Below are 22,854 nucleotides of genomic sequence, written 5' to 3'. Positions count from 1 at the left end.
ACCGACCATTTCTAAAATAATCAAATTTCGTTCCCACTTGTATAGTGGGTTTTTTTTATGTAATAACGATTTTCTGTTTCATTTTACCATAACTCTATAGCAACCCTTTCGAACGTCATGGTGCAAATATTTTGCAAGATATTACTGCTTGAGAAATAAGAGATAACAAGAATAATTCGTGATATCTAGATCAGTCAATTGCAATAAGCATCCATTCAACTACAATAATCGATGACCTATTATTCCGTTATATCGTTTTTCTTCGACTTAACGAAGTAAAGTTCACATAGATAATTTTCCTATTTGAAGGCAACAGATGGTTATTAATTTCACAGATATATTTCGACACACCTTTTATATCGCTGATTTGATGTTATTTGTTTGCTATCTAACAATTTCATCCCAGGAATCAATGTCTGATATTCGCAATACTTAATGTATTATTGCATTTAGATTTAGCCTTTATAACACGAGTTTTCTGCTTCAAAATATAATAGATATACCTGCGATACAGAATTGTGTGACAAAACCCAAAATTACTTTTTGTCAATGATCATTGAATATATTCAAACCATTACATAATGGCGCTTTTCGTTCTCTATATGGTGTGAATACAGAAAACGTTGACAATTGGTAGTGTAGATAATTGATTAAATATAAATACGATTTATGGACCATTGTACAACACCTTTTCTGTTTAATGTCTATGTATACTGTCTAGTACACAATTATGATCAGACATATCGACCTTATTCTCTCTGTTTACTTTTTCCAGTTCAGGACAAACAACAGCAAGCATATGTCATCAATTAATGCCGGCAGGTGAGAAATCCCGAGGGACAAGTCATAAAAAACTAGTAACGGTGTCGATAGCAAATGTTCACGTAAAAGGAAACATTCCTGTGTAAATGAATTATCGGGGAACAAGGAATAATGAGACTTTCGTAGATTGCAAGGGATAAGGAATATCTTGGATTTCCAGAGACGAGAGTTAGAAATTATTGAATGAAGATTCGTGAGAGAGGATAATGAATAAAACCAACTGATGGACCCCCAGGTTTGGTATATGTAACTTTAGTGTATTTCCCGAGGAATAAGGCAGTGAGGGCTGCGGCCCGGGCGACAACGGATACGGAATCACAGGCGTCCCAGTGACAGATGAAATGGAAGGCATCAGTTTCTGGAGTGCTGATGGTGATTCGTTGTGTCTACGAAAGCTTGAACCAACACGATCTTCCTCAAGTCCTTCTAAACCAGACCAATCTCCAGTAAGTATTGGCGACGTCTCTATAATAATCTGAGATACTCATTTGCTTCGCCTCTGAATATCTGTATAAGTAAATTATGATGGTGACATGTTAAATGTAGCAGACCCATCCACAATACTGCCGTTTGTTCTGGATCGAATTGCACGTTTTCGTTTTTCAAATCTCACAATGAGTCTTTGACTGAATGTTTGACTCGTGTAACTCCATCCTTTCTTGTTCTGAAATGGTACTTAATTGACGTTAAATAAATTGATTAACTTAAATATGATCACTTCTACCATGACTCTTAAAGTGACTTTTGTACGCCTTCTTGACATCGGAATCGTACGAGTTGCTCCCCTTCGACAACACATCATTTTTTTAAAAAAGAGCAAAGAATTGTTTTGCAGATTTAATTACAAGTTAACACGTCACAGACTACTTAAATAGTTTAGTTACTACACTGTCTTATGATCTCATATAACACCGTACACAGGGTAGCTAGCTACTTTAAATTAATCGATAAAAAAAACCTTCACACCAAAGCTATGACAAATGTATTAGCACTAACAATACATCGTACCACGACTTTGCCTTCTCTGTGAACATGTGGGTTTTTTTCACAGACTGCGTTACTAATCAATAAAAAGTGATCTTGAATAATGGGCTCTGTAAGATTCTACATAAAGCCGTACTCAACTGTTTCACAGAACTTTTATTCTGATAATTTAGTAAATACAGGTGTAGAATTGTGACCGCTATTTGTCGGCATGATGAGCATAATAGACCTAAATAACGTTATTTTAGTGTATTGTGTGAATCTAAATACTGTCCACGCTATCTTAATCGTCCATTTATATAAATTTATATGGAATGATAAGATATTGGACGTGGCCATTGGTGAAGTACAATAGCTTGGAAATCATGTTGTCACTTACAAAGATAGGTACAGTATATTTAAATGGTTCTTTGTTAGGTTAAATGTTACATATCGGGTGTCTTCACTGACTCAATATATCTGATCACCGCTCTAATCCCTTTTAATGAAACAGTTTCACAAGATAAAATGAAGAAATAAGTCTAATGACAGTAAAAGGCGTATGTCATACAAATGTAGCGACATGGAAATACTATAGTGCGCGTAGTGTAGATGTCATGGGAGTTACTCTATCTACATAGACTTTCAGTGGTGGAATTTATTTTCTTGACAAAGTGGAATTATAATACATCATTGTCTGATTTGAAACACAATAGAAACGATGGAAATGTTTAGTGCAGTGGAAATTAAGCTCACAAACTAGGTCAGTTATTAACAAAAAAATATGTATAATATATACTAAAAATGTTACACAAACAATAATTATTTATTTTTGAAGGATATTTCCCTGCATCACTGAACCCATTGTAATCCCAATGTATGATATGCTAGTGTATTGATAATTTGGCGAGCTTCGGTAGTAAAAAAAGGGACGCTTGTCGTCCTGTACAAAAGGTGATGTCATTTGTATTAGTCTCTTATAAAGAAAAATGATGTACAATATATGGTAAATGTAAGCTAGTATTTTACCACTTCAGTCTTATTAATAGCCAGAATTCAAGATCATTGGTAAATTGCTATAAATTCCTGTCGTAGTTTGGATGGGTATCCGCTAAAATATTTCTTGTTTTCAAAAATGCTGACTCGACATTTTCTGTAATTCAACGGGGATTAAAAGTAAGAAGCATTATGAAAAAATGTATAATCTGTATTTACATCTTACAGGTCCTATTGTCATTACCGACCCCTCGGTATAACGAATCGTTACTAAGTTCGGTCTGCAGTGTGAAGTGAAGGTGTTCCATCGTTTATCCTTTACACAATAGGACAGAACATCTCAATGAAAGAATATTTGGGATAACTGTAAAACCAATATCGGTTCATGAATACACAATCCGCCATTATCGGATTAAACTATGGGACATTTAACTGAATACACAAAAGAAATATGATTAGTTTCTGTAATTCTCTCTCCCCCACACGATATATATGAATCGTTAGGGTTGATCCAGGTGTATGCTCGCTCGCACATAACACTAATACATTCGGCGTTTAAATATCAGTCAGGGGGATTGCTTTCTGGCCTTCTGCGTTTATTCAGACTTGCATGCGATAAGAATAAGCCAAGTTGAATTGAACTTTTTTCTATAGGAAATTTCTACGTCAACTTAACATGCAACATTTCTTATCACAATGATCAAAACTATAAACAATTTACCCATTATTCAGATATGACTTATAACTTTAATTCTATTGCTGAACTTGTAAATTGATTTGTAAACTAGCGTCATTGAAATCGGGACGGTTATTGATTTTTGAACTGTACGATTTGAGCTGACAAAACTCGTGTCACCTGTGTATAGCTTGGCCGTCTGAAGCAGTGAAAGTGTTGATATTATAATACGAGAATACACGACCGTAGAATATATTTAAAACATTCCGGTATATATGCCGGCTGTATGACAGGTACAGACCGGATTCAGCAGTAGTGTGTTCGATACTAACGGGATATTACCATGAGGTGATGGATTGGTGGATTTATAGGTATGTAAGGTCTTCCTATTATTATTATATTAATATATATCTATTTGAACTCTGATACTTAAACAAGAAATTATGGTTATGTGTTACGGGTAGCCACGTGCACGTGAATGATTTATGATATAGTGAAGTATTACATCTGAGCTGCTTAATGTTCCAACACGAAATGGCAGATTGAACACCATACGGACCTATTAGTAATATATAACTATTATTTAATCGTTTGGTAATTGGTCGTATTTTAAAGAACAACTACATTTACATATGCTACATAGTCCCTTAATGCCATTGCACCTATAATCATTAAATGGGGGTTGAACTCCCACACCAACCCTTGTCCCCCGCCCCCTCATCTATCGCTGAACAATCCGATATATCTAAGCAATAACTTGCTCCTGAAATGCACGGTCATGCACTCATATTGACTTTAATTTCGAATCACGGTAAACGCTTGTATTGTAGTTTAATATTACCTCTTCAGTGCACAGAATGTGATATGTGTATATATATTAAGTTAGGCAGCAGATGTCAATCAATCTTAAATCAATATCTGAAAATAATGACGTATCATATTTGGTCTGCTGTGTTAATTTGTATTTCTATAAAAAAAAATCCTTAAACACATATCAGGAGTGCGTGCTGATCGATGGCTGTACATGTGTTTACTGTCAGTTTCCAGAGCTACACTATTCCCAGCCAATTATCCTATGTAGTCTTATCTTGCTATGGCTATCTCGATATATCACTGGGACTGTAAGCATTCGTATCCACCATAACAATAGTATATGCATTTATTCTTCTAAAAAGATCTGTAGTTTTAGACGATAAAACATGATTTTGATTTGACAATCTTTCCTGTCATTTGTAAGTCTGAGAAACGGACCGGTCTGAGATTGAGACGTCCCAACATGTGAAGTAGCCAACAGTAGCTTAAATGAGTAACACAGCAGGATGATACTATCACTTGTTGTTTATTATGTATATCATTTTATTTCTTTGGACAGTGACTTACCTATTAACCCACTAAATGCTTTATATAAAGTGTCAATGCTGGCTCTGTAGGATAACTCACTAAGCCGATCTTTTAAACCTCCCCATTGTCACTCGTATTTACTCTAATAATAGGCATTATCCTCTAACAGCGAGAAGACATGTTAACAACAGAAATGGTCTGAAATGTCTGTCATGAAAATGCAATGTCTTATATCAGGATGTCCTTTGAACTTCACAATGATATCTGTGTGAGCTTCAAAGCATATCAAACGCATCTAATATGACCTTATTTTTGAAAACGTAGATATGTTTACAGCCGAAGATGAATGAAATTAGTATGTTCTGAAGATATACGTAATGTAGGTTCTCTAAGATATTCAATATGTAGGAGAGGGTTGTTGATAGAACAGTTTCAGGCGTTTTATGGGGGTAACTATTAAATTCGCTAAAGAGAAAATGTAACTTTTTATTCGATTTTAATCTAGTTCTCCGAATCACATGAAATTATTCTTAACAGACTAAATGAGGCCTACATATGCAAAATCTGAAAGCGATTTTCAGGTCTCTTTGCTCATTGGCAATTGTAAAAAATATTACGTCACAATCGTATTTGTGCAGAAGTATTGATATATATTAAATCTGTACATACATGTGGAAATAAATTATGATGATTAGACGTCAGACCATGATATCGACTAAATCATTTGACATAGGTAAACTCACCTGTAATTTTACACCTGAAATTTTACACCTGTATCTTCACTTGATTACCTATCAATGTTATCAAGAAAGAAACTAGCATAACAATATAGCTTCTTTTTTAAATTTAAATTTGCATTTTATGTATTAAAGAACTGATAGATATCCGTGTTATTAAAATCATATTGTATCGGGTGCTATTAACAACCTGCTTTAAAGCTGTATCATTTGGCGTACCTGTCAATATTTACCTGCCGAACGTGTACATACTTATACCCCTACTCCATAATACCTTTACGGCCCGTCATCAGTAGAGCGCGGGCACAGGTAGGGCTTGATACACACAGGATATATAACTTATTGTAAAACTGAGCACCATTATCGGTGAAGTTGTGATAAAAATGAATGGAGCAATTTATAAGTTTATCGTTAAATTGATAAGGAATAACACGTTTACAAGTTCAAACGCGGGTTTATCGTCGTTTTAACGGCGGCTGAATATACCTTACAAAACGTTACTAGAACTGTGTTAGAGTACTCCGTGTGTGGGAACGCTGTAGGTAAGTCATATTTTCTTAGACATGTGAGACAGGTGAATTACATGGGCAGGTGATAATCATAAATCTATACGGGTGTTTCCACTATGGCAACCATTGCTGGTAATATTATAGATAATGATGATTTTGTAGCTGTCTGGCAAACGTTTCATCTTTTTGGTCATGGCTCTGACCGCAGAGTATTAGTAGCGTTGGAGAGTTTTGAAGATATGATGATTTGTTCGTCAGTGACATCATATTGGGTCAGACAGCATAACATAATCTTATAGCTATTTTTGATGCTGTGAAACAGCATTCTTAGGTACGCTGGACGAGCCTGTGCACATAAAAACAATGAAACCACTCCGCGATGAAAATTAAAAGTTTTGTTCATTTTGATGGTATAAAAAAAATAAAACCCCAATATTCAAAACCACAGACATTGAATTTGTATTTACATATAAACCATGGATTGAGTGTTTTAAGTGTTCAGTTATGTCATTTGTATCACTCCGAGATCAGTAGCTTCCCGAAAATCACGAACAACGCCTTCTTCGCTGGGTTTCTTTTGCATCTGAACTGAAGCCATCTTGCTGGGTTTCTTTTGCATCTGAACTGAAGCCATCTTGCTGGGTTTCTTTGGCATCTGAACTGAAACCATTTTGATGGGTTTCTTTGGCAATACAATCTGACTTGAAGCCATCTTGATGGGTTTCTTTGACATCTGAACTATGTTTCTTTGACAGCATCATCTGACTCACACCATCTTTTTAGTTTCTTTGGCAGTATGATAATATGAACTGAAGCCATTTTGTTGAGTTTCTTCGCCAATAAAATCGTACTTTTTAGTTTCTTTGGCAGTATGATAATATGAACTGAAGCCATTTTGTTGAGTTTCTTCGCCAATAAAATCGTACATGTAACTGAAGCCATCATTCTGAGTTCAAATTACAGTATAGCATTAAATAGTGGTTGTATTGTTGATTCCCTTTGGTACAGCGTGACAACGTGACAATGTGACTGATGCTTAGAAATATAACGACAATTTCACATTGATGTCTTCTTGTTTCTTAGTAGCTATGTTTAACGTAATCCAAAATTAAATAAAAGAAAGATTGCATGTATACAAAAAAAATATATACCTACGAGTGCTTCTCTATTGTGAAAGCGCCAACATTACAGCTAAATATAAATTTTCTATCAGAAATTTTCAATCAAACTTATCTAATGTCCTTTAAACTTAACACAGTTAATTTCATGCTCACATAAACTTGTTTCTGTGTTCCCGAATGATAATATATTCTGTGTTAGGACCAGTCGAGTATGAATTATTGCGCGCGCATCTTCTTGTTAAGTTCACAAGAGGTCGCCTTTATCGAGAACACGTAGATGTGAAATATTAGTGAAGGAGCAGTAGAGGTTGGAATACAGACTCCGTAAGTGGATTTCATATTATGTTGGACTTTTTTTAACCTTCTTTAATGGTAAAATGTTGAATTTATAATGATATTTTATTAAAGTCCGTTATGTATACAGTGTACACATTTCTATTTAAACAAATTAATTTGCCTGTTCTATTAGACCGTTTATATGATGCAAAAATAATTTTGTTATGAGCGAAAATGCGACATTGTAAACAAATATGACACAAAACAGCGTAGTACGTCCAGTATAAAATCGTTGGATGAACATTTCATGTCTTCATTTTATTCCAGGGATTTATTTTGTCTAATATCACTACAGTACGCTAATTGTATTGCTTTGATATCCCCCTCCGCACAGTGTAGAACTTTGGGAGTGGCACTCTACATGACCTAATTGTTCACTTCCAATAAACGAGTGTTACTATAGTTAAGGATGTACTCCTCTGAGAAGTCAAAATTTTCTTGTATTAAACTTTTTTTCTCATATAGATTTTTGGAAATAGGAGTTCATGCCATAAAAGAAAATAGAAGAAAAAACATATGTCCGTGTGCTCTTTTTTGAGCTTTGTCACTCAAAGATACCTAATTGACAAAATATTGGATTTTATGGGAATTTTGCCGTTTTGACCATATACACAATAGATTAAAGCCATAATTTCCGAATGAGGTGTTTGATATGTATAGATGTTTGTATAATTTATTTTCTAGTAGTCTTCTTTAAAAATATACCAGTTTTGATCAATAAGACTTACACTTTTTCTCAGAATAACAACATATGCTACCCTACCCCTTAATTTTGAGCTTCAAAATTCACCATTTTCAGCAATTTTTGCCAAATTTAGCCCTTTATAAAAAAGTTTGGTATTAAACTTTTGTTAATATTTTGCATATCAACAGAGAAAGGGTTGTTCTATCTAAATCAGGCAGAAAAATGGGGGGTCCGTGTGCTTACTTTTTTGCCCCATTTGAATATTTGTTATTTTTCAGTATTTTCGAGTAAAAAATAATTTTGCTCAAATTACCATTAAATGTAAAAATAAAGAGACAAAAGTGTATCATATCACACATTAATGCTCAATTATTTTAATTACCACGAACCCAGTAAAGATTTACAGCAAAAATTACCTCAATACAGCTAAAAATACTGACGCAGTGATGATTTAAGTAAAAACAATTTCAGAAAATGGTAAAAACTGTGGCTCTACTCAAAGCGAAAAAAGACACAATTTCAAAATGGCCGCCAAATGGGCCATTTCTTAAAATCCCCATATAAAAAAAATCTACTTAAGCTAGAAATGTAATTTTTTGACAAAATTTGCAACTGGTAACTTCCGACAGATATTGATAGATTTTATTTGAAAATCTCATAACTTCTTTGATCTTTGTCGAAACGAGACTTCAACGGGACTGAAACCTGAGAAGAATACAACCTTAATGCATATATAAATCATCATGGCAAAACGCTTAAGCTATTTTTGCATTGAAAATGCAATTATTTTCTTGTTGACTATTTTTTCTGATTCAATAATCAATTAAAACACTAGCAACAAATTGTATACGGTAGTTATGTAATTGGTCCGCGTTACAGCGAAACACGGGAAATGGAAATTGAGCGTTAACGGAAATAAGAATATGATTGCTTCCAAAGCAGTTTCAGTGACTATTAATGCTACGGTCACGAATGTCCATTAGAAATGCACAATGTTGTTATGCATAATGTTAGAAAACCGAGTTATCGTTATATTACAAAAATGTATTAAGAATTTACCTGACAAAGCCAATTTTATCCTATAATGAATTTAAACATGTATATTGGTCAATTATTTGTGACAGGCTTTAACGGCAATCGAGCCCATTAAATAATTTAAAGTTTTAACACCTAATGGTGTTTAAGTCCCCGATAATATATTTGTGAAACCATGCCCTAAAGTGCTTTAGCAATTATTATGTATTGTATTTGTAAGTAACTTACAACTTACATATGCATATTAATGTGTTAGGAATAAAGTCCATTATACGTTCAGTAGAGCGTGACTAATCTTAGATATGCACGTGTTATGAATCATCGATTCTAAAACAATTCTGAATATTCCATACTGTTAATTATCTTACCGAACTAAAAGTTTCGCGCATTGCTACAGTTCTGTTATATCACATTTGCTTTCATCGCGAAGCACAAAAATAAATTTCCACAAAAACCGTAGATTGGTTGTAAAAGTTTCGTTCATTTGGATGATGATAATGCGGTAATGATAAAAAAGTAAAAGTTTTTCTCTCTTAAGTGAATAATATTTCACCGAAATCATCATATATACTGTATTAAAGATGCTCCGCCGCTGACAAATTGTATTTTAACACTATTAAAAATAGGAGCAGACGATTTAGTATTTTCTTCAGTTACAAAAGTTACATACTTTACACCATTAACACCATTGAAAAGTTTGAGCTTCTAATTTTACTTCAAGTTAAAAATATGAAAAATAATTAATTGCATCCCGAAAAAATTCCGTACCATCATATCCTATATGGAATGAACTACTGAATGGCATGCACCAAAGGCAAAATAATTATTTTATATTATTTTTTGTGTTAATTAGACTATTATATACACGATTAAACACCAATTATTGTTCAAATGATGAATACCATTTATGCTCTGTCGGCGGTGGAGCATCTTTAAAGGTTTTTTGTGAACACTTTGTTTTCCGAAGCCCCTTGTTCTATTCTATTTGTACATTTTCATGTGTCTTTTCAAATTTACATATTCATTTATCTTTATTTGCCTTGTATTCATTGGATTTATATAAAGAGTTGTTTTTATTGTGGATGTAGGCTAATAAGTTAGATGATGAATATTTCATGAAAAGGGTGAAAATAAAAATAGCAACGAGGATAAAAATGTATCGACTATAGTCACCAGCATTATCAGCAAGGTAAAACGTTTCAAAACGTTTGCCAAAACCAAACTCATGATCAGGCTATTTTGCCTAGAGCTGTCTGTTTTGTGTTTCTAACTAGGTGCTATCTAGAAAACGTATTTCATGTCAGTATGATTAAGATTAATTTTACATGTGCTTTGACAGAGTGACACAGTGCCTGTAGAGCTCTCGACCATTGCCGTATTTTAAGTCCTCACCAGGAAAGAGTCACTGCTAATCACGGTACTCTAAAGAAACACGACATAGTTCCAAAGTACAAAGTCGACCAGATTAGGACGAACTAAGTCAAATAAGATAAAGTATGAGTGGAGACTCGTGAAAACATAGGAACAAAACCAGGTGGTCTGGGAGGGGAAGCGTCCTATTTTTTTATAATGACATTAGAGTAGATGAGTATGTTTTAGTGTTTATTAACATTATAAATGCTCTCACTAGTATATATGTGAGACTTAAACATATTATACGTAATAACGTTTAGGACGTTTCCTAATTTACATTTGGTATAGATTTAATATCGCCCGTTTTCCTTTTGTTCTACTGATCAAATGTAAAATCAATTATTCTTTTTGATGCTGTAATGCTTTGTGACAGACTTTCCATTTTTATAATCATTGTTCGAATACACAAATGATTACTCTAGACATCGTTGCAACAAGAATATATTATATGTTTATTGTATATAGGCATTTCTTGATACTCTGGAAGTTCTATGCTACATTAAACGAAACTCCATTTTTGGTGACTAGGTACAAAGTTTCAACTACAACCAAACATCAAATGATATTTTAGAATTGCGTTATTCAATAGCATACATTAATACTTAAACTTTAGGATTACTAACAAAAACATGAAGTGGACGAGCAAATCCAATATGGCGGACAGTAAAAGTGGAGATTCCATTTGTGGATGTACCAATGTTCACATTTCGATCTATCTACAGTTTTGTGGATGCTTGAATTATTTGTGTATTTTGAATTTTTATTTCGCCATTTTAGCTAAACTTTAGGTAATTGTCACCGATGTAAAACAAAAATACATTTGTACAAGGCTGTTCTGTTTTGAAATCACATGAAATCACTCTTATGTTAATATCTTTATTCAATAAAGAAACTAAAAAGTGTCAGCACACCTGTGGTATATTTAACATTCATTCCACAAAATGTGTATCGTACGTAAGGGTCATATTTGACGAGTATTTCAATAACTTCACTTCTGAAGTATGGGGTTGTATATTTCACGGGAGATTTATTTCCGGGTGTAAACTGGACCAATATTGATTTGAGTTCAATAAAAACTTCACTGTTGACTTAGCTGTCAATAAATATTGAACTTCAATGTTTAAAACCGTGCATTCAAAACTGTAAAGAAGAATGCGAGCTTTGTGAGGTCTGGTCTATCAAATTATACAAATATGTCTCAACATTTAAATTACTGACTAATGAAATTAAAACTACTGTGTGACTGAGAGTCAAATTGACCTGAAGTCGTTCACTGAATTTTCCATGGGCTTCGATTATTTTATTAAATCTCATATGTTTATATACATTGGACATGACATGTTTTGTTCAGAAAATGGCATTACAATTTTCAAAGAACACTTTCTACATATTTGATATCAATTAAAAAGTGAAATATTCCTATTTTTAAGCCCATTTTATGTTTTCAATCAATAGTGTCTCAAATTCCGAGTGTTGAATGGGCGTCAGATTCTAGTGTGAGATATCCTGGTTGTACATCTTATTTCTTTTGATTTGCAGATCTGAGGTACGACTGCTTTTTTTTTTACTTTTGTCATTTACCTTCTCTTCACCTTTCGGTACCTGCCTATTTCTTTTTGTATTGAAGTTATTACATATCATATACTCGGTATAATTTTCAATATTTGATAATCACATTTGATAAGCCTAGACTCACTCTCCGATTAATATATTGTCCTAATTTGTATTCAGAGCTGGCATGACACCCCAATGTACTTGTATCCTGATTTTGCATAAAGTACATATTTAATTACTCTCTGCGTGCCTTAGCGGGGGATGACATTTACAATTTGTTTCTATTGAGAGTTTAATAGATCTGTAGGAATTATAACGGTACATATTTTATGGACGGTATACATGAAATATTTGCACTGCTTAGAAAACTGAAAAGTACAATCATACTTTGAAGTAAAAGAAAGTTAAGATATTTTAATGAAAAACAAATTAATTTGAGCAATAGTACAGATTTTATTGTCTGCTGTTATCGTGCTGAGCGCCAATCCGGGTACTGTAATCATCATCACGTGACAGTACCATTTCATAAAAAAAACATAGTCTGAATAGTAGATTGATAGAGGGTTACGTCATACCTATAGTTGTGTTCATTCAACCGACGTACCAGGTGGAGAGAAAATCATTGACCTATACAATACGTATTTCAATCAGTCGTTCAACCTAGATCATTAAACAACTTTTCGGGAATAGAAGCGATGTAAAACGTTGTTGCTCACTCGTGTCGCGCTAAAACCTGAGTACAATATAGTATTTACTACACCATTCCATAGAATTTCTTTCATCCTGACGTTGAATCTTGAAACTAACAAGTACAGTTTAATTGCAGTATCATTAGCTAACAACGATTTTACTTGCAAGTATCTAAAGACATGTGTTTCCATTTTAAGATACCTTGTTTTTCTTCGTTTTTATCGATTTCACTTTGTTGATCTCATGTTCTAATGGGATGGTGTGACTGACGAATCCACTCGTGTTTGAGTGTGATCAATCTCTCGGTTCAGTATGACGCAAACTTGTGCTATGTTGTCTCCAGCTTCCCTAGTACTTATTTACACCATAGCGTGATCACTATATAAGTGGCCTTGTGCGAAAAACTCCAAGGACACCCCTACACGCAAAAGGCTCTTTAATGTCAAGTATAAATATTCAATATTGTTTATAAAGGGATGGAAGATTCGAGATATGTGTGAAAAAGTCTTTACAAGGTCGGTGGATTCTCTGAGATTTTTGAAAGGTATTTATTTTTTGTGATGGTTAGTGAGTGAGTGTTTGCTCCGTGTGCCTGTAGTGATAAATGTTAGGGGCTGCTTGAGTTTTTATATGAAAGAAATATATGATGATTTAACAGTAAATTAATAAACGCTTAGTATTTACAGTCTATGTTATGAATAAACGCTTAGTATTTACAGTCTATGTTATGAAAATATTACCTTTTTATCACAATTATGTATAGGCAATGCTTCCTATTATACCAGTTACTCTCTTAATTATGTCGGAGATTTTATGGATCTCTTCGTGTAAATAAAAAAGTGTTCATGGTAAATGCCTAAGATATGATAAAGATTGAATATTAATTTTTAGACAATTCTCTGACGTCACGAATCCATAAGATAATTACATGTTCGCGTGATTTCAATACCTTGCGTGCAATTAAACAAGACGTTTTGTAATTCACAATCATCTTACATCAAAGTAAACCCAAGGATTTCTTTATACAAACGCATCATGAATTGCCCATGAAAAGCAATGAACTATATCTAGGCTTCGTTTCTCTCTTTGATTTACAATCCAAAGTCACCCTGTTGACATATTAAGTTATTGTTTTTTTGTTTTAGGAAATCGGAGCCAGAGTACATTAAAATGGACTATTCTGATACTACCCTAGTATACCATGTGCTTCATTACGATAGCACTCTAAAAATAAGAGCAATATTTCCCATTTACAGACGATTACTAAACACGAATATATTGCAGTCTCCGAAACTTTAAACATTGACACCTCACCATACACACACTGAAGGTAAAAAAAGAAACACCCTCAAATGACTTTAAACGTTATTAGTATGTTAAGCGAAACGAAAACTTGACCCAGCGAGACCCTTAAAATTGCTAGACTATCGAATCACCAGAATTTGTTCACTCAGTGACATAGCCACTAATCGTACAAGACAATATTTAGTTTTCTCGTTATTAAAGACCTTGTTTAAAGATCCCGTAAGACGAAAATTGACTGATCGTTTTCGCGTTAACTCCGACATCAAATAAACGTTGATATTTTGGCTTTACCTAGAATAAACACGTGCTTTATCACACAGGTAATTCCACCTGAGCGTCCGGCCTGTGTCGTTACCATCAAGTGGTCAGTAGAGGACCATTAACCGTCACTGGGTACACACATATAATAGTACTACACGCTCGTTATATCTCGTGTTTGGGTGTTGACTTTACAATCGATACCAGTTAGTTATTCACATGATTTTATAGTCACAGACATTAATATTGATTAGCATACAGTTTACTACATGTTTAGTCCGAGACCTTAACATTGGATGGTTAACGTTAGGAGATGTTTAGTAGCACATGGACATTGTTAAGATATGGTATATCCTAGTATATGTATTAGTTAAGTCACTGGACTTTCATTTTCATAGAGTGGTATTGGATGGGATGCTGACTAAACTTTAAAGAGGAATTTTCGTTTGTTTTAGTCTTATGGTTAAAGAAAGTATCATTTGTTACTATGCTTCAAGTCAAATACATAGATGCCGGATAAGATTGCAAGGTATTCTATAAAAGAAGATATATCATGCTTCATGGCTACAATCGATCGCAGAAAAAAAACCTTAAAATGGAATAGCTTTCGTGATGGAAGCAGATTATCGCGCGAAATATAGGCTACATGACTGGCATTCCGTCTCACTTGAGGAATATTTTTAACAAATTGCTGAAATGTTTACGTAATTTGTGTTATATGTAATTATGAATATGTCATAAGCAGCTAAATAAATCATTTCTCATTTCTCCATCCTATTTGACAACATTTATCTATAATCCCAGTACATGTACTTATATTATTGATATGAGTGAGGGCACTTTTCCTTCCATAGCATACAACTATTTCATGCTTTACAGGAGTGTATGCACAAAATGATATGTTGAATCACATTTCTCTTCAATTCACCATGACTTTCAAATACGGTTTGTCGACGATAAGTTATGCTACATTCGATCATATTACTAGTATTGGATGGAATTGTTTTGCTTTGATCTGGATGGTACAAATTCACTTGATGTATTTTTGCGGTTTGAACTTTAATGTTATTTGATGGGTGATGTGTGATAGCGGGGTCTATTCGACTTTGGTTACCTTTATAAGAATGTAGAAGAAAAGACACCGATCGGTGCACCCACTCTATAACAAATTATTGTTTTAATGTTTTTATGTTTAACTTAGATATGGCAATATGTTGTTACTATATGCTATAACCTTGGAATTCGTGTACAAGTGACCATAGATTTTCATGGGTCGTAAACATATTGCAAATGCCTGTCTCCATAAAAAGTGCTTTTTTTAGTTTTGATGTGAATTGGTCTAGCTTGGAATGAAAAATATATGGTAACTAATCACCACATTTTTATTCATATTTTCCAGGCACAGCGCCTCTTAGATCGTGACAGCGTAGGGATTAACCTTCATACCTCTAATAGGAAACGGAGCCAGCCGTCACCAAGGAAATCCAAACTCGGCTATTTCCTACGATCTCAAATGGAGGTAGACACCGATCTACAATGTCCAATATGTTTGGAACTCTTCAACTATCCCATAATACTACCATGTTCGCACGTGTTGTGTCGTTCACCATGCGCAGAACATTTATTTGATTTCAACTTCATCCGATGTCCAGTTTGTCGCGATAACTGCTACGTAAGTGGGGGCATATCTAGTCTCCCTAGGGTTATTGCACTGGAAAATATTATCGAACGATACAAAGCAGATAAAAAACAAGAACAATCTATTTCAGTCGTGAAGTCAACGCCGGAAGTCGTTACGTCAAAGACAGAAGGCGGAAAAAGTATATGTCAATTATGTGAGAAAACTCCTCCGCGAAAAGCGAAAAGACTGTGTTTAGATTGCAATGTCTCCTACTGTGGTCATTGTCTTCGTCTGTCGCATCCTAACAGACAGCCGTTTAACACTCACGAGATCGTGGAACTTTCATCAGCGCCTAAGACAGCACCACCAGAAGTGTCAGGTGGAACTTCCGGTACATGCTCAGTACACAAAGCTGTACCGATTTCACTTTACTGTCTGAGCTGTGAGATGACCATATGTAAAGTCTGTCGGACGTCAGACAGACATAAGAAACACAAAATGGCACCTGTCGAGGAAGCGTTCCTAAATGTAAAGGTTTGTATCACTCACTAAGACCAACAAATCATTCGTTCTGTTGCGTCCTACAAGTTTAAAGTGGCGTAATTAAAGAATCCTCTTTCAAACAAAAAGAATATTTTGAAACATTATAGATAATTATTGTAATCACACAAATATAAAACATTTTTCATAATATAATTAAAATTCTAAAAGAAAGTTCGTGTAAAGAAACACTCTTTAAGTGTCATCTAGATGTGAATTTATGCATGCAAGATCCATTGTACTGTATGTGATTTGTGTTGTTCAGTTATCCCTGGCAGAAAAGGGTGAGAAGTTAAAGGCTAGTCAGTCCAAGGTGGTGGTAGCCATTAAATCACAGAGGGACAGCCTTAAAGACATGCAGGTTAGTCATACATGTACATAAATCCACACCAATACTGTTTTTGCAATAAGCCGAAATTCAAATAAATTACGCCTATAATTTACGAATTAGTATTACAAATGCAAAATAGAATTGTAGTTTCCTCTTGCTCTTTCAGTTCATAGTTACACTAACTCGTAATTTTCATACACTATCGTTATTTGTCACATTACAATTTACGATCATGTGTTTACATACAATGTCCTCATTTACAGCAAGCGATAAACAAACGAAGGGACGAGATCAACTCCCAGTGTGACGCACTTCTAGCCGAAATCGAAAACAAACGTCACTTCTTCCTCTCAGACCTAGAGTATGAGGAGCGCATGCGCCAGAACGACATGGAAGATTTGATCAAAGCAATGGATCAAATACAGCGGTCTGCGCAGGCGCTTCTCGGTCATACAAATGAGGTTCTCCTACAAGATCAAGTTGATGTTTTGGAGGTAAATAATGTGTTGAGAAATAATTATATTATTCGCATAAACTGAGATCTGTAAAAAGCCAGAAGGTATTTGGTGGTGGAAGAAAATAACATTATTACATTGCATTGATCAATGGATAACTTTTCATTCATTCGCGTATTTAGCTTTCGTTTGGTGATTAGTAGATTCTTTTAGGAAAAAAAACTTTTCGAAAAACTGTTTGAAGTCAAATGTTTATTAGCTTACCAGAACAGAAGATGAATTTCTTTTTGCTGATTTGTGGCAATTATCGCCAATGATAATGAAATAATATTGAAACATGTAGCATCTGATTCATACATCTTTTTATCACTTTTAGGCGGCCTGCTCTACGAGTGAAAAGTAAGTACACTGATGGAATTATTTAAGCGCCTTCGTTCACGCTGACTGTTTTGCCTTTATTGTAGTTATTGTACATTTTAATTCGCTAATCAGTTCAATTTTAACAAATCATAAAGATATCATAAAGATATTTGTTGCTATATCTTTTACCTATTGTAACTTGTCATATTTCACTTTATTATATGATGTATTCCTTACAGATTGGTGAAGTCCACGCTGGATTGTGAAAGTGTACAGTTCACGCCTTATGACAACGAGTTTCTCCAGGAAAAAGTTGTCGACTTCCGTCGAGAAAAGAATATACTCAGGGATTTACATTACCTTGTTGGTTTGTATCTTATTTGTATGGCCTTGTTTGATATATTTCCACAATCAAATCATCAGATGCCAGTGTTTTGTTCACTTTAAATCTGTGTGAAATCTGGTTTGCCTATTGTCAGCATGATCTGACAGTTTTTGATGCCCCGTCATCGCCTTGTTTCAGTGAGATAAAATAGAACAGAGTTTTCTGGTATTGCAATGATGTAGACATAAATACATGTATACCGCTTTCCGCCAAAACACAAATACAGCGTCAGCCAAACCAAAATCCATTGTCAATTTCAGGCATTTCTTGACCTTGAATCGACTTCTTTGAAGTTTTCGTGGGATTTTTTCAAATGAAGTTGACCTAAATTTTAACTAAATTAATGTGAAATCATTTTCACTTTTTACTGCCGAAGACATACATATGTATTATGGTGTACTGAAAGTAGTTTAGAGTTTTAATATGCCGGCTTAACATTTAAACGACGATACGCAATGATTACTATCATTCTCATTCCTCCCTACAGCACCAGCAACCCCAGTCATTGACGTCACGCGCTGTTCCCGTAGTGACAGCATGGTTGTCTTGGTGATCTCGCCACCGTTTGGACCACATGACGTCATACAACAGTACGAGATTCACTACTGCTCGGAGGAACAGAAGAGTCTGGAGATTGAGGTAAATACCCGTGTTACCTTCATTGTATCACTTACAAGGTGTATTCCCATGGTCTATGAACCAGAATTAATAAAGAGCACACGATTTAGCCAAAATTGAGAGCAATATTCCTAATGTACATTGCCCATAGTTGATCATGGATTTCACTCGTCATAAATACATTTTTTTTAAACATTTTAGATTCGTTATGAAACTTGTAGATTCCAGAACATAAAAATGCAACGCTATATTTTATTGTAATTATCTAAACCATCGACATAAAATGGAAATAAAAGATCATTCAAACGAATATTTTCCAATGACTATAAAAAGAGACAGGTGGACATGATAGATCTAGAGTTACTTCCCTTTATTGATGACGTCTATGCCATCGTGCGATGACTCAACTCAGTTCTTTGAGTATGTAATTATATATTTTCAGAAGCCATGATTCGACGTCTAGTTTCTATACAGTTTAAACAAATATAATATGTTTGAATTCAGCGTTCCGTTTTGTCAGCATCGTTTCAACATGTCCACCAAGATGGCTAATATTTTATAATCTGTGGTCTGCTGTGCATTGTTGATCTGGCGAACTTGATGTTTCTAATTGATTAGCTTAGGTTTTTTTTTAACTTTAACGTGTTAAAATTATGATTGCAACATTTAGCGCGTTCAACTTAAAAAATGTTTAACGCGTTAGTAACTATTAACGCGTTAAATGTTAACGCGTTAAAACTGCATTTAGCTTGTAAAATGTTAACAAGTTAAAAGTTGCTAACGCGTTAAATGTTATAGCGTTAAACTTGTTTTTAAAGTTTTTAAACTGCATTTAACGCGTTAAATGTTAACGTTAAATGATCTCGTTTCTGACATGAACAGCCTTGCATAGACCTCCCTCTTGTACCTTTTATAGACTGTTCAGGTTATAAGAAGCTTTCGTATCTACAGGCAATGTAACTATACTAGTATGGGAATCAAACACGATTATCTAAAAAAATAAGATTTTTGTAACACCATTTGCAGGATACAGTGGTAGTAAAGAATGTTCCGGATGAAAAAGCCACTACGCGAGGGGTTCCGAACAGTTCTGGTCTTGTAGTAATTCTTCTGGAAAACCTGTGTAAAGGAACCACTTACTACTTCTGTGTTAGTGCCATTAACAGCGCAGGAAAAAGTGCTAACTCGGAGGTCGTTCAGTGCATTACACTACTTCCGGGAGAAAGTGTGGTACCAGGTAAGTCTGGTTAAAAGGTTGGATTCCAAAAAATATCTTTTCCATTGTTACTTTTCAATCAGTCCTATTCCAAAGCACAGGGCAACATGCCTCCATTTATTAAAGTAAGTGTTCATGTTTTTGGTTTAGTAACTTGATATTTCATACGAGTTCAGTTTTAGTTTTAAATCGATTGCTGGATACTGTTTAAGATTGAAAATACGACTTCTAATTTCAGTACCAGTGATTATCGAAAGTTTGTGTCGCCAGTTCGCAACCTCTATACAGATCTATAGTTCTAGTCCTCAAGATGTCGCTGCAGAGCAAAGTATATCTCATTTCCTGTTGTATCGACCTGTGGCCCTGAGTCGCGCGTGGCGTACTCTGGTACTGTACGGACGACAGGACCATCGAGTGTTTGGACTGGACACAAATGTGGAGTACGAGTTCGTCATCATGGCGAGTAACCCACGAGGAGAATGTCAGATATCCAACAAGGTTTCGCTCCAGACCGAGGCTAACGAGGCGAATGTGTAGTATGGCACCGTGCACTACAGGGATCGTACACATAACGCCCTGGAAAACCATCTTCTAACTGTTACCCGTGTGGTTGGAGTGCGAGGGAACCTGGAACTTTTTACTTTTAATGGCATCCGGATACAAAGTCACATAATATAACATGATGTTTCAAAGACTCAACTTGCTTGTCTATATATCTAGGGCATACAAATATTGCTAATGCATCCAAAATCAAAATACAATTGCACATATTAATGACTAGAATTGCAGTATTCATTATAGAGGGACTGAGGAACAACAACGGACAATGAACTCATACCACTACACTTATTCAGAGTAATTAACATTCAGTAATGTAGATATGGCTTTTAAAACGGATCCGACCTGTCATAGTTTACATGACCGATTGTAACTTCCGGTCAAATCATGGTCACAAACATGTTTACCGGGAGACCAAATGGAATCTGGGTAAATTTCCAGATAAAGTTTATAAAGTTTTCATTGATGAATTTCTAAAAATGCAAAAATTGAACACATGATTACAAAAACTTAACCAGATACCAAAATATAATATTCAGTGGCTATATACATGCATTTGTAGACCAGATATTCTGATAAAGTAAGTTGATCAATTTGACATCTCAAAGCACATGTTTTCTCATAGTGCTTGCTTTAGAACGTGACTGCCGATGCTTATCAACGGCAATATCCAGGAAGAACTCGCAATGTTCAGCATTAGGCTTATTTCAGTTAAGGATCAAAGACAACAAAATCGTGATTGAAAATCCTGTTGAAGTTAGTAAGAGAATGATAGAACTAGAAAACTAGACTGATGTGAACAACGACAACTTTTTTTTTAACAATATGCCAAATGGAATGACGTTACCGAAGTGATAACGAAACAAATGGTGGCTTACGTAGCATTTTTGGTGTCCTGTAGTATGTGTAATAAGGAATAAAATACGTTAGAATGAGGCATACACTGTGGACAAATTACAACAAGCTAATTTGTGATAGAAACAATCTGTCTATATTGAACTCCTCTGACACAAGGGCGAATTTATTCTGTCGTGACATTCTAGCGTGGGCACCATAGAGACTAATTGGCCATTGTAAACATGTCATTTTAATACCGGTCACTTTTAGGCAGCAACATGAATTTAGATAGCAAACGATGTAAAACATCATACCTGGCGATACGATACAGTTCAATGCATACGATTCATCCTTTATCACGGTACATATTTTCATCTAAAACATTCAAAAGCTAAGTGAGCAAATTTATCTAGAGACTATCAAAAATGACGAGAATAATTCATAACGTTTTATTTAAAGGATAAATTGTAAATGAAGAATATCCTTAGTTAAAAAAGAAAAATCTAAGAAAATTAAGTAATGTTGACAGAAATAATATAAAGGTTCACGATACTATCATATAAAATTACACGATCTAAGTGAATTTATTTTTTTTGAAATGACAAAAGGTTTTTTTCATGAAAAATAATCAAAACAAGTTCAGTTTATGCAAAATATTTTTATCTACCGAGAAAGTGAAAATTATTATTACAGGAAAAAGATACTGTCTACCGAGGTTTTAGTTTTTAGATTCTTAGAATTTTATACTTTACCATGTTGAAGTTCGAATAAACTACATTGTTGTATAGGACACAATGTAATTTAACCATCATACTTAACATTGTAGTAAGATCATGATTTTAAATTTTATTCAACTAGTTTGTTTTATGATTTCCAAATCAAATAAATGAAAAGTAACGCGATTGTGATCATTTTAACTAGTCTTGCAAATATTTAAGATACAACATCAAAATATATTGGACATGGATGAGACAGTATGACTATATTTCATTTGCCAATTTTAAAATCGTTCGTAATTCCGTTGGTTCGTAAAGTGTTTTTGATTGGTGAATGTTTCATTGTTATGCATTAATGTCGATATCGTATAATACGCTATTTAGTACAACTTTGTCTTGAATTGTGGTATGGTTACGTGAATATCTATGACGTCGTCGAACTATAGTTGAAAGCCTGACAGATTTTATGTAAATGGCTGGCGTGCATCAACGTCATGGCTACCTATATTGCTTAATAGATAGCATTATAAATTTATTTTTTTTTTCATTTTTTTTCAAATTGGGATATTTAATCCAAGATAGATCTAGTCGTATGTAGCATTTCACATTTGTTGATAATACTTATTTTTGTCTCCATACAAGTGTCTGATAAGTATTTATAAAAACAATAAGTCTATTATTTTTCTATAGCTACTAATGAGACACACCGTTCTGGGGTTTATGTAATGCACAAGTAGTCTTGCCTTCACAACATGTAGTTATTTAGTATAAAGAAG

General features: G+C 34.4%; 1 protein-coding gene across 2 annotated transcripts; it reads left to right on the top strand.

Moving 5' to 3' along the window:
- Positions 1-1,073: 1,073 nt before the first annotated feature.
- Positions 1,074-21,600, top strand: LOC138315291 (probable E3 ubiquitin-protein ligase MID2). Of its 2 annotated transcripts, none has more exons than XM_069256188.1 (9): positions 1,074-1,268; positions 15,841-16,596; positions 16,868-16,963; positions 17,197-17,427; positions 17,765-17,787; positions 17,988-18,115; positions 18,621-18,772; positions 19,778-19,988; positions 20,206-21,600. In XM_069256188.1, exons 1-9 carry the CDS (start codon positions 1,164-1,166, stop codon positions 20,502-20,504), a joined length of 2,001 nt encoding a protein of 666 aa, XP_069112289.1. In that variant the 5' UTR covers positions 1,074-1,163; the 3' UTR covers positions 20,505-21,600. The 2 variants fall into 2 exon arrangements, with proteins under 2 accessions (XP_069112289.1, XP_069112298.1); XM_069256197.1 differs by lacking the exon at positions 1,074-1,268 and adding an exon at positions 3,624-3,828.
- Positions 21,601-22,854: the final 1,254 nt, after the last annotated feature.

Source organism: Argopecten irradians, chromosome 1 (genome assembly GCF_041381155.1).
Source record: "Argopecten irradians isolate NY chromosome 1, Ai_NY, whole genome shotgun sequence".
NCBI lineage: Eukaryota > Metazoa > Mollusca > Bivalvia > Pectinida > Pectinidae > Argopecten > Argopecten irradians.
Note: the sequence above shows the minus strand (reverse complement) of the source record. Positions and strands in the feature narration are given on the sequence as shown.